Source organism: Fulmarus glacialis, unplaced genomic scaffold (genome assembly GCF_000690835.1).
Source record: "Fulmarus glacialis isolate BGI_N327 unplaced genomic scaffold, ASM69083v1 scaffold815, whole genome shotgun sequence".
NCBI classification, from domain to species: Eukaryota; Metazoa; Chordata; class Aves; order Procellariiformes; family Procellariidae; genus Fulmarus; species Fulmarus glacialis.
The window spans coordinates 33576-46202 of NW_009212159.1; the positions used below are offsets into that span (position 1 = coordinate 33576).

At 38.7% G+C, this 12627-nt stretch overlaps 1 protein-coding gene across 1 annotated transcript in view; it reads left to right on the top strand.

The window, feature by feature from the left end:
* LOC104076769 (vitellogenin-1-like) overlaps nucleotides 1–11741 on the top strand; it is a 43969-nt gene extending 32228 nt beyond the window's left edge. The window contains exons 26-36 of the mRNA XM_009577760.1: nucleotides 150–293; nucleotides 1367–1573; nucleotides 2611–2753; nucleotides 3259–3397; nucleotides 4583–4718; nucleotides 5434–5620; nucleotides 6044–6141; nucleotides 6742–6836; nucleotides 6942–7101; nucleotides 8300–8461; nucleotides 11423–11741. Coding sequence (XP_009576055.1) covers nucleotides 150–293; nucleotides 1367–1573; nucleotides 2611–2753; nucleotides 3259–3397; nucleotides 4583–4718; nucleotides 5434–5620; nucleotides 6044–6141; nucleotides 6742–6836; nucleotides 6942–7101; nucleotides 8300–8461; nucleotides 11423–11541 — 1590 coding nt within the window. The 3' untranslated portion in view covers nucleotides 11542–11741. The remainder of the gene's footprint in view (nucleotides 1–149; nucleotides 294–1366; nucleotides 1574–2610; nucleotides 2754–3258; nucleotides 3398–4582; nucleotides 4719–5433; nucleotides 5621–6043; nucleotides 6142–6741; nucleotides 6837–6941; nucleotides 7102–8299; nucleotides 8462–11422) is intronic.
* The last annotated feature ends 886 nt before the right edge of the window (nucleotides 11742–12627 follow it).

Consider the following 12627-nt stretch of genomic DNA (forward strand, 5'->3'; position numbering starts at 1 on the left):
CAGGGAGGAAACGCGGGCCACAGCTCACGGCGGAGCCACGTGAGCAGGGGAGGCAGCGGTCACCACAGCCATGGCTCCAGCCTGACGTGCGAGGTACTCCCGTCTGTGTGGTACAACCGAGCAGGCGGGCTTTGCTGGCTGCTGAGCAGGAACTGCAGACGTGGTGGCACTCTGACCAGCTGAGGGGCTTAGGCTCAGGAAGTACGCTGCGAGTCAAGTTTGTAACACGGCGGAGCCACGTGAGCAGGGGAGGCAGCGGTCACCACAGCCATGGCTCCAGCCTGACGTGCGAGGTACTCCCGTCTGTGTGGTACAACCGAGCAGGCGGGCTTTGCTGGCTGCTGAGCAGGAACTGCAGACGTGGTGGCACTCTGACCAGCTGAGGGGCTTAGGCTCAGGAAGTACGCTGCGAGTCAAGTTTGTAAATGGAAAGTCAAAGTCCGATCAGATATTTTCCCCCCATGAAAACATTTTTTCCAAATTCCCTTGGGTTTAGGGTTTTGTTTCCTGGTCTTTTGGGTATATTTTCCTTCGTTCCTAAAGGTGTTTGCAGTATGCGAAAGCCTGTATTTGCAATTTATAAAAATTGAAGGGAATAGGGTTGTAAGTTAAGGGGAAAAGAATTTTCTTTCTCCTATGAAAGCCCAAAATGCAAAATAAATTGCATTAAGGTAAAAATGGGGAGGAAATAAATAGGTTTTATTTAAAGGGTTTTTTTAGCTTAAATCTGCCTAATTATTTTTAGATGTAGACCTGAGGACATGAGTACATGCAGAGTATAACTAAAATCAGACTCTCCATGGTCATTACTGATTGGTAAATGTAAAGTCCCATTAAGCACAGATGATCTTTGTCTTTATTACACACTTAGTATTTTATAATTGTATGAAGTAAAGGTATCTACATAATAACAGAACAAATAGCTCTGCAATTGCAGGCAATGTCTATGGGAACTCTGCTACTGAGAAGGATTTCAGAATAATTAATTGTCTTGAAGGAGCTGCAGTATAGCAAAATATGTTCTTAATGTGTATACTGCTATGAAGATAGGTAGTATGTATTGTAGGCAGCTATTTGAAATACTAAAATAACGCACAAAATCTTACTAAGTGCATAAAGATAGTTTGGAAGAGCCTTGGATCTGCATCAAAACAATCACGTCTGAAAATTCCTGGTGGTAGTGCAATAATAAAGATTCTAACCAAATTTATTCTTAAATATTGGGGATATAGCAATACGTACCATAAACTAAACTGATGAAGGGCGAGGGCTGCTTCCTGCTATCAGCGCACCTGAACTGGACTGTAGGCTCTCCAGTGAATACACAGAAATACTTAAGCACAGATGGTTGGGGGTTGTTTTTCAGCGCAACTTCCTGGGAGATGTAATTCCACCTGGCATTACGATTGTGGCACAGGCAGTAAGAAGTGACAACAGAAATCAAGGTTATCAAGCTACAACATATGTTCATTCTGATGCTGCCAAAGTTGATGTGCAACTAGTTGTGGTTCAGCTGGCTGAAACCAATTGGAAAGTGTGTGCTGATGCTGTAATACTGCCTCTGAAAGCACAGGTAAGCACACAGGCAGCTTCGCCTAGAGAGACAACTAAAAAGCCCAGATATTTTTAAATAAGCACAGAGCACCTGCTGATTAGGAGAACCAAAGAGGAAGAACATATATATTTGAAAGGTTGCACAAAGTTTGTGAAATTTCAGAAAATGTTCCTCTCTTTCACTGTTCTTTTGAATTAAAAATAAAAAATAAAAAAAAAATCAGCCACTTCAAAATCAAAAAATATATTGACTTTCAAGATACTTCAAAATATGACCAGTAGAAGTATAAAAAATGTTTGAAAAATTGACTGCTTCATTACTACCTATTTATTATTTGCTCTCCTATGAGTTTGCTTGTCTGGGAAACTGGCTGTTTTTCTCTATATAATTAATTTCAGAAGACTCATAACTCAAATGCATTTGAAATGTTATATTTCTTAGGATTTATATGAAAAGATGGAAAAAGTAAAGTTGGGTAATGGGTTGATGTCTGAGAGAGCATCATAAATGAAGGAACAAGTCTTCCCTTTTCTTTCCCTGTGCTGCGCTTCCCATGTGCCTTTTAATGTAAGAGGTCTTTGCGTAACTATTTACAAACCTCTGCTTTTCGTAGCTGGAGTTAACAAATTCAGCATGATATTTCAGTATTGAAAAAAGTGGGATGGGGTTCAAATCAAGAGGTATTGGGGAGGGCTAATAGAAATTATAATGCAGTCGTCTTCTAGAAAAAAAAACGTATTGATTATGAAGTTACCAAGTCTAAGGAAATCTCTGGAAATTACAACAAACCTGGTGTTTCAGGGGCTGCTTTGAGACAGGAACATGTACATGTAGTTCTGCACAGCCTAGCAAACTTTTTTCCTACTATGCCTCAGATTTTTCCGGATGTAGTCAAAATTTCTCTGTGACCCTATTTAGAGCAAAAGAAAGACTTGGAAACACTAGGGATCAACGTGAAGTTTCGGGAAAGAAGAAAAATTTGCATTTTGAAATGGTCAAGGATGGTTCTGTGATTCTTTTCTGAAATTTGGGTGACTGTCTCCCTGTTTGTAAAGGCCAGACTGAGATGGGGCAAGGAGTGCCGGGACTACAGGATAGCAGCCATGGCTACCACAGGCCAACTGGCGAGGAAGCCAGCCGTGCAGCTGAAAGTGCAATGGGGAAACCTTCCATCCTGGATAAAAAAGACAAGCACAGCGTATGTAATTCTCTCTTTCCTAAGTTGTTATTTTGCCTTTCTTATGCTAGTTGGCTTTATTAAAAAACTGAAAAATTGGATGAAATTTTTCAACCCAAACATGTTTGGGGTTTTTTTTGGATGGAAAACACAAGTTCAATGGCACAAAAGTATTGTGTTCTACTTTCTCCACGTTTCATATTAAAAGATATGCCCCAAATATCTAAAAACTTGCTCAATTTCATTTTCCATACGAAGTGATTTGATATTTCAGTTCAAAATGCCTTTTTGTTTTGAAATGTTCTTCTATTCAGTCTCAAAAAATACCCAGTTAAAATGAGTGAAATAAAACCAAGGTGTTTCCCCTTAATTAAATCAACCATTTAATTTGACCCAAAGTATTATTTCTTTGACTTTTCAGTTCTTTCATTGTTTCCCTGATTTTTCAGAACTGCCAATAGTCCTCATCCTCTCATGTCTGCTTTTGCTCATGTACCTGAGTTTGTCACATCTTGTTTATCTCTAGATTCATGCAATATGTTCCTGGTGCAGCACTCATGTTGGGCTTCTCAGAAGTACATCAGAAAAATCCATCCCATGAAATTATAGTAAGGGCAGCTGCAACATCTCCACGAACATTTGATACAGTAATTAAAGCTCCTGGGGTACGTGCCAATTTTTATTTTCCTTTTTCTTACCTTGAATGGATTTTCAACTAATAACGTTTTGATATTTAATGTAAAGAAAAAAAAAGCAAAGCATTCCTTTTTAGAGAAGCTGCTATATACCTGACTACGTTACATGGGTCTTGAAATACATACAAGAGTACTCTTGATTTTGTGCTGCTTTGGTGCAATGTAGCAATAAGTTGAAAATCAAACTCTGTAGTCAAATATCTTATTTCCATGCTGAGAACAGCAGTTAGGCCCAAATCGTCTTAAGTACGACTGCTCTGCACTCACACCTTTATTCATTTCACCCAGCGGGACTAGTTCTGTAGGATGTATAGGGGTCTCAGAGCAGATAAGGGAGGCCTTGCACTCTTACAACCATATACAGCATCTACCTGTGTTGGCACGCAAGTCCCACGCCTGCAGTAACCATGCTTGATGAGACAGGTCTGAGCAAGTTATGACAGCCACAAATACAGCCTGCGCTAACCAAACTGGAGCAGTTAGTTACACTCTCAGAGCAGCTTGCACAGGCTGGATCTGCAGAATCCCACTGATTAATTGGTCCTTGTCCACCAAATCCCAATGCACCGCTTTGAAAAATTTCCCCTATGGATCTCTGGCAAATTAATAACAGCCAGCTATTCATACACAGAGAAATTAGTGTGTCTTTAACCTTCCATGGTGCTTCAGTATTGCAGGATCTTTAATACATGATAATGAAGAAGTAGGCACACCAGGCATTAATTTGATTCTCTTCGTAAATGTAATTTGTAGCTACAGTGAGGGATCTTACCCCAGTGCTCATCATGCCAGTTTTCAGCCTGTAATGGATGCTGTTCACTTTTCCAGACACATCCATCAACTTACTCAGTTACTTAACTTGTTACCTTATTTTTTAAAGAAGTCACTTAATTATCACTTAAACTTCATCTGTGTCAGTTACTTTCCAATGTCCTTAACAATTTCTCAAAAAGTCAAGCGTGACTAGAAGAGAAGACAATGATTCCTGACAAAAGCTTAAGGTTTGGGTGCATCCTGGAGAGACTAACACATCTGCAATTGTATAAATGCACCTTCAAGATTTTTTTTAAGATAAGAGTCTTTTTTTGTTTTCAGTCATATCTTGAGCAATATGGTTCAATTTATCTTAATGTATTTTCATTTCTGCTTTTTCAGGTAACGCTTTACTATCAGGCACTCCGAATGCCATTCACTCTGCCCTTAGGCCCATCTCCAACTTACGAGACTCGAGATATCACTGCCTGGAATTTATTTCCTGAAATAGCTTCACAAATAGCACAAGAAGATCAATGTAAATATTATTTACATGCTTGTCTCATGAATAAGCAATGTTTGCAGATCCGTCCTCTGCCGTGACTGGGCTTTGCCTTTCCATGTAGTGGTCTTATAGGGGAGTATAGTGTCTCTACACCTGCTTTCTCAACAGCTCATTCCTTCACTTAGAAGCATGTTTGTTGGCAGGTGAATGAAGAGACTTCAAACTGATGTAAATATTCAGAGTTCAGGAATCAATCCTGTCTGCAAGTCCTAGAGGTTGTCTTTTGCCCCTTCTAAGAAGGTGCCATCTCTGCATTGAGAGCCATCAGATGATGGGTACAAGACAGATCTTGTATTTTCTGCCCTGTTTATTTTCTTCAAAAAGGAGTCATGTGAGTCTTAGCCGGTTGGTGCCTAGCACTTCTGTGGGAAATGTGAACTACTTTTTATCATGGTTACTAGTTTTAGTTTCTCAAGAATTTGATACATTTTAGTCCCTGTTAGCTTGAGTTTTGTGTTTAGCATGTAATCAAAATCAATACTAGTATAGTCTATATCTGGTAGTTATTCTGTAGTGCTATCCTGTCCTTACAGACTCTGGCAGCATTGAAAGCTTCTGCCAAGGAGATGTGGAAGTTTCTTTCCTGTTTGCTGGGTAGTTCAATCTCACAGAAGTGGCCTTCAATACTTTGCAGCAGCACACATGCCATTGTCACATCTGTCATTTCTTTTCTGGTTTTGTTTTGCAGCCACATGTGAAGTCGGTGAGGGAGATTTCAAAACATTCGATCACATGAGCCGTACATATTCTTTCAATAAAAGCTGCAACCTGATAGTGGCCCAAGACTGTACTGAGCACCCAAAATTCATCATTACTACAAGAAAGGTTGATTCTCAGTCTTTCTCAAGAGAGGTTCACATAAATACAACCTCAGCGTAAGTGTGGTTTATCCTGAGGGCTCAGGAATTAGGTATAAAGTTTCAGGGAGTTAGTCTGGGGATGGGAGATGTCTAGCTCCTAGGTGAAACTGGTTTGCAGTCAGATATTTGGGGAAAGATGGGATTTCCAGAAGGAATCCTCATCTGACACTCTTTGGTTTAGTTGCTCATCTTCAATTTCACAGCCATCGTTATCTGATAACCTGCTCATTATGCCCCCAGGCTGTCTTTTCTTTAAAGGTTGAATCTCAAAACCCAACATCCCAATGAATTTTGCACTTTGGAAAGAAAACAGCTCATTCATTCGTTCAAAATTAGATATTCAGATTGGTTCTCTGCTAGCTTTGGTCACAAATATCTCTACTTCTCACATTTTAGATTAACCACTAGTTTCTTCTTTTTTTTTTTCCTTTTCTAAAGGAACATCACAATCTGTCCTGCCCCAAATTTCTCTCTCCTTGTGGCATGCAACGAAGAACCAGTTCTATCACACAGTGGAGTTTCTGAGTATGAAAAAGGTAAGCTGTGATACCCACTTTTCCAGGACTAACCTGGAAACTAAATATCTTCAAGATGTTTTTATAAATTCCACAGAAAAATCTCAATGTAAAGAAAACACAAGTGGGATTAATTCAAAGAAAAACTAGAGACTTTACTTTCTTAAGATTTATATTGACTTGCTTTCGTGTTTCCTATAGTATATACACTCTTACTTTCCCCAGCATAACTGAGAGGTAAATAAAGCCTTTTCTTACATATATGGTATGTCCAGGTTGGTGATTGTTTAGAAAAAAAGTGCTTGTTATAGTCACAGTTAGATGCTTTGGTTCAGATATTTAGCTGGAGCACCACCAATGTCATTATCATTTCGAGACTTAGCAGACTGGATACAAAAGTCAGTTCCAACAATAGGGAATAGCAGTAGAATATTTTTACAACTAAAGAGATAATTTCTTCTATTTTTGCTTTCTCTCTCCACAAAAAAAAAAAAAAATCCAACTGTAGCAGCAAAATTATCATTGTGAAGGAAAATGCATTATGGTGTATTTTGTGCTACTCAGTTTCTCCATTGATTTGAAATTAAGCAAATCACCTTATGATTCACTATCTTTTTACAGACAATGTCAAAATTTATAAAAATGGAACAACAGTTATTGTGGAAGCTCCAACACACGGACTGAAGAATGTGACTTTTGATGGTGTGATCCTTAAGGTATTGGGCTTACTTTCAAGGTTACTATTTTCTTTCTGTTTAGTACCTTGGCAATGTAACAGACCAACACTTCAGTATTCTCTACAAAGATGTCCTATTTTATAGGTTACTGTTGCTTCATGGATGAGAGGAAAGACCTGTGGAGTTTGTGGAAATAATGACAGAGAAAAGCACAATGAACTCCTCATGCCAAATCATAAGCTGGCACACAGCTGTTCTGCTTTTGTTCATTCATGGGTATTGCTAGAAGAAACCTGCTCTGGTGGTGAGTAGATCTGAAAACAATTTATGCTTGGGGAGAATATGATTTCACTTTTCCTCTGCCAATACCTAGAATTTTTTTTTTTTAAAAGCAGCAGATATCTTTTACTTAGAAAAGACAATATCAATATATATCCATTTTAATGTAATTAACTACTGACTGTTTAAAACACTGCCTGTGAATACAGAGAATATATACTACTGCAAAAGTCTTTGTCTCACATGCAGTTCAATGTTAAATAATTGATTCTGCTATAATTTCTTACACTGAGTAGCTTTTTTCTTGGAGAGGCAAAATCAGGCCTAATCTTGCTCCCACGGCAGTAAGTGTGATTTTTACCACTGAATCAAAGCAGTTTCAGCTGTTGTCTGCAGACTTAATTTAATCAAACAAGTTGCAGGGTATGAATGCAGTGTCAGATCGTAAGTTTATGTAAATTTTCAGAGTGCACAAAATTTCATTTTTGTTCTGCATCATCTGAGGGTGCAATCTCAGGGAAATATTTAGAAATACTCCTAAAGTAAATAAAGCTTCCTCTCACATGTAGCTGGAAAAATAATGATGGTCTCCATAACATCAATACAGTTTTGTTCTGTAGGTCTCCATTTACCCTGCACCTGAGATAACTTTATTGAAGTTAATGGTTGTTTTCTCCTTGACTTCAGTGGCAGCAGAATTGTACTTATCTGTGTGTCAGGAAACGGAGTCATAGCTGGGATCCTGTTAAGTTACATTATACCTTTCTAGTGAGATAATTGCAGCATTATAAAAATCATCCAATACAAAAATTATCCTTGATGTTATTACATAAATGCTGCCTTTTTTTTTTATCCATTCACTACAGTTGACATTTTTCCTAATGCAATGAAGTAGCCATTGTGCTTGCAGTATCTGTTCTTAATAGCTTTCAGACATGAGAGGTTATTTTCTGTGTATTATGTAGTTCTAAAAAACTGGGTATACATGATTCCATTTGGGTTATATTGTGCAATTAGATTTTAAAAATAGCTCCCTTTTCAGACTCTTTCCTCTATCCCCCAACTTATTATCATCCTATCTCGATAACCTCACTACTGTGAAAATGGTTTGTCAGGCACCTGTGTTTTAATAAAAGCTGAAGAGAAAATATGGACCTTTATTATTGCAGGGATCGATTGGGATTTATTTCTACAATTTTAACTACCCTTCCTTTTCCTCTTAGGGTGCAAGCTGCAGCGCAGTTATGTGAAGCTGAATCGAAATCCTACTATTGATGGAGAGGAATCTACGTGCTACTCTGTTGACCCAATACTGAAATGTATGAAAGCCTGTACTCCAATCGAAAAAACTTCAGTTAAGGTTGGCTTCCACTGTTTCACAAAAGGTACGATATTTTTCTCTCTCTGTGTCACATACTCTAGGAGCTCTGTCAGAGCACTCGAAAGAACTAAACACAGCACAGCCACGCACAGACCGGTATTGCTGCGCCTCCTCTCTGAGCTGCTGTTTTTAATCCCATTAGTATTTGCTATAACCACTGACAGTACTGGCCAGCTAAAAGCTAGTTTAGACGATGGCAGGTAGCACCATCGGAGAAAAACATTTGAGGTGGTAAAAGGGGCAGCAGTGATCCATAAAATTTTTTTCACATTTTCAGGATCTCCATAAAGTTGAGATAAGCAACACTAAGTCCTTTTATGCACATTACAGCCTGCAATTTTGTGTAGACCAGGGCAAGCAAGGCAATTGAAAATCAGTCAAGTAGTGTGGCATGACTGTTGTGATTAGGCTGCCATGCTATGTCACTGTGCAATACATCAGCAAAAAACACGTTGCTGAAATGTTCTCTAGATTGTTCCAAAAATGGTTTGGTTTTGAAGGTATTTTATACACACACACCCCAGATTTTTAAAAATACTCGGCCTTTTTCTCCTTTCACTCATACCAATTTATCATGGATGCGATGCACTGTCAAACACAGGTTCACGCTAAAGTTATACAAGCATGAAAGGAGAATCCAGCCTGGAACATACAGATATTTCTGTTGCATTTCTTCCTAAATCTTTTAATGAATTACACAGTACATATATACCTTAGAGGGAAACCTACCATTAGGAAGTATCTACTGAAGTGGTCTGTTCTCTGTGTTAACCATTGTTGGCCAAATCCATTGTTAGCTGGGATAATCCAGTGTAGTTTCACGGAAGCCAATAGATTCCTGTGTTGGGTAATACTGGAGAGGAACAGAGTATTTTCTGTCTGATTTTAAACAACATCTATGTAGAACTTTGCTCGTGTTATTAATGTGCTGAATCAGCCCATAAAAGCAATGGGTATCTTTCTATAATAGTCAACCATCTACAACTGCGTATTCAACAAGTAGCACAGAGAGAGTGTTAATAGTTTTCTGACGGCTCCCTGAGATGTGAATAGATGCATCCTTTTATGAAAAGAAAAACCCACCCTCAACAAAAAAAAACTTCCAAAATCTTGTCATATCCATGTTTCACAGATTTCTTTCGTGTGTCCAAGTCTGTATCTCTGAAATGTCATCACCCCAGGCCACTCGCTGCCTCAGAATATTAGGCTATAATAAAGCTGTCTCATTCTCTCACAAAAATGTGTGAGAAAAGAGGAAAATCAAAAAAAAGATATGTTAGTCGTCGCAGCCAGTGCTGCTTTTACAGCAACTGCGGGCTTCTCTGGTTCATTTACTGAACCAGAGACTGGGAAGTCTGCTAGAAGAACTCCTAATCAAGGGCTTTTTTAATTTATCCATCCTGAAGAGAAGGAGGAGGAGGAGGAGGGGGAAGAAGGGGGGAAAGAGGAGGAGGAGGAGGAGGAAGGGAAAAGAGGTTTTTTGTGTTTTTTTAGCAAGATGATTGCTTTTTCTCAGGCTAAGGATCAATAGCAATACAAGGCCAGCCCTTAAAAACTGTTCTTCTTCTTTCTTTGTTCGATGACTTGGAGAAGCAGCAGAAACAAAATCCCCACCTTTCTCAAGCTGAGAACATTTATTTGCATACACGAGAACTCAGATCTGATAGTCTGCTGTTTTAAAAGAGAGGGACACCATCACTGTCACTGGTGGAGCAAGGATAAAATGAAGTACAAGAATGCAGAATTTCCCCTCTTGTCCTCAAATCAGTGAGACTGTAGTCTTAGGATCTTGACTGAGGCAGACATCACTCCAAGTTTAAGTCCACATATTGTTTTACATTTCAAACATGCCAGAAGCCCTCCCCATAGGGATCGTAGTTACTCAGCTATGATCCATTTTGCCGAGGGAACTATTTCCTACATGGATATGAATGTGATCAGACCCACAGTGTGCCCAAGAGTAAGAGGCATAACAAGAATTAACATATATAAAAAACAGAACCCAGACATTTCATAACATTTCTCATTTCACAGCTTGAAAATATTACATATTTTTAAAAAGCATCTCCAGCACCTTTCTGGGAAATATTTATTACCCAGTTAGTTTATTATGCAAAACCTCTGCTTCAGGTTGGACAGTAATTTAGACAAGGAGAGTGTTGGCACTTCAGGAGATAAGTGACTGATACAACCTGAACCCATACAGCGGTCTCCAGATTTCCCTGTGATGAGAGATGGCATGTTATAAACGTATTGTCCAACCAAGGGATAAAACGAACGGAGGCAAAATTATGAAAGCTTTACCCGTTCTCATTATATGAACTTAATCTAAATGGATGTCCTAATATTCTTCCAGATGCAATGATAAACCTCCAACTAGCTAAGAATATTTATTGGGAGGATGAATATCATTATTCCATTTAGATTATTTCAGCATTAAGGGATATGGCTTATTCAAGCTGCTGTTGATAAAGCAGTGTGGTAAGGTTAATACTGCAACTGACAATGCTCTGCCAGACTTCACAATATATGGGAAACTTTAATTAGAAGTTTATGAACCTCTGAAAATTCTCCAAAGGGCTTATCCTTCAGAATGAACTTCGACAAATAGTCAGCTGAAATACGCAGTGCTATGCAGCTCTAACATAAAAAGAGATTGCTGATGTGTATTGGTACGCGGAGGTCTCACTTTGAAGGTGGCTACCTCCAGCACTTTTACAGGCTCCTGCCTGTTGTCTTTGTGCTTCATGAAATGTTATTCATTTTGGTTTTAGGGAAGTATTATAGTAATTATATCATGGATGAAAATCCTGCTCCAAGTCAATGAGGCAGTTAGATGTCAGTTGTGGGGGGCAGGATTTCATTCTTTACTTGATGAGGGAGTTGGCAGCCATCAAAACAGTATTTCCTTGAAATGTGTTAATTTGCTTGATGCTAGTTAACAATAGCTTCACTCTCCTGACAGATACTGCTGTAAGCCTGCTGGAATGGCAGAGAAGCAGCGATAAGAAATCTGCATCTGAGGATGTTGTGGAGTCTGTGGATGCTGACATTGATTGTACCTGCACTGGCGACTGTAGTTAAGCTAAACACTTCAGTGTTGTGCTATAGACATACTATACAAATAATTGAATAGCTGGACAGATAAGAAGGGAACGTAATAGCTGTAGTAAAATATTAAGAAATGTGCTTGAAGAAAATAAGTCTACTGCATTGCATCCAAAGTCAAATGCATTATGTACAGTCTGCACTGCTTAATAAATATGTTGTTCATTAAATAAGTATTCATGTGGTCTCTCTCTTTATTTTTCCCTATCAACAAAACAATCAGACCAACTGTAATATTATCCAGAAATTCTGCTTCCTTTTATTTGAAATATAATTACAGCAGTCCTCTCTTAAAATTATGTTCACTAGGTGATGAAAAGAAAACATGATTACGGCTACTGCTGACATTCCATTGTGCAAAGAATTTCATATTTAGCATACTAAAGACACAGTAAGCATTTGTTTTCTTTTATGCTTTCTGGTAAAGAGCAAAGTCTGTTCTTGGAACCGTTTTGCAAAAAAATACATTTTACTCCCAGCAAGACCATTAGCCTTAGTACATTCTACAAAGGAATGAATTGGACTGCTAGACTCCCACTGTAGCTTTCCAGAGAGCTATAGTGTGTGACACAGTCCCCATTTTCATTTAAATTTCAATGGATGTGCTGTTGCTTCATGAGCTAAAAGTATGAATAGGACCTTTTTTTTTTTGGTTTACCATCTCCTATTGTATATCTATGAAAATGATGCCTTCAAAAAGTTCAAGGAACAATAATACATCAGGTAGCATTCCAATACTCCAAAAAAGTAATATATAGAAAAATATGTAAGATCAATAGCATCATAAAGCTAAAATAAAGTACAAGCAGGACAGTTAGACTGTGTTTAACCAGTGAAGTGTCAATCTGCTAGCTTTCACTAGGCCTATGCAGAAAGGCAATTCTCTCCCACCCCAGGCGACCAGGAATAGGTGGCACCTTCAAACACCAAGCAACAGCACAATATCTCTTCACCCTGTACACGAATCAGCCATGTAGTGAGCCATGATACGTTTTCCATAACAGGCAATAGCAGCCAGCCTGCTATTCCGAGAAGCCTTAACATGGGCAAGGTACTGCTGAA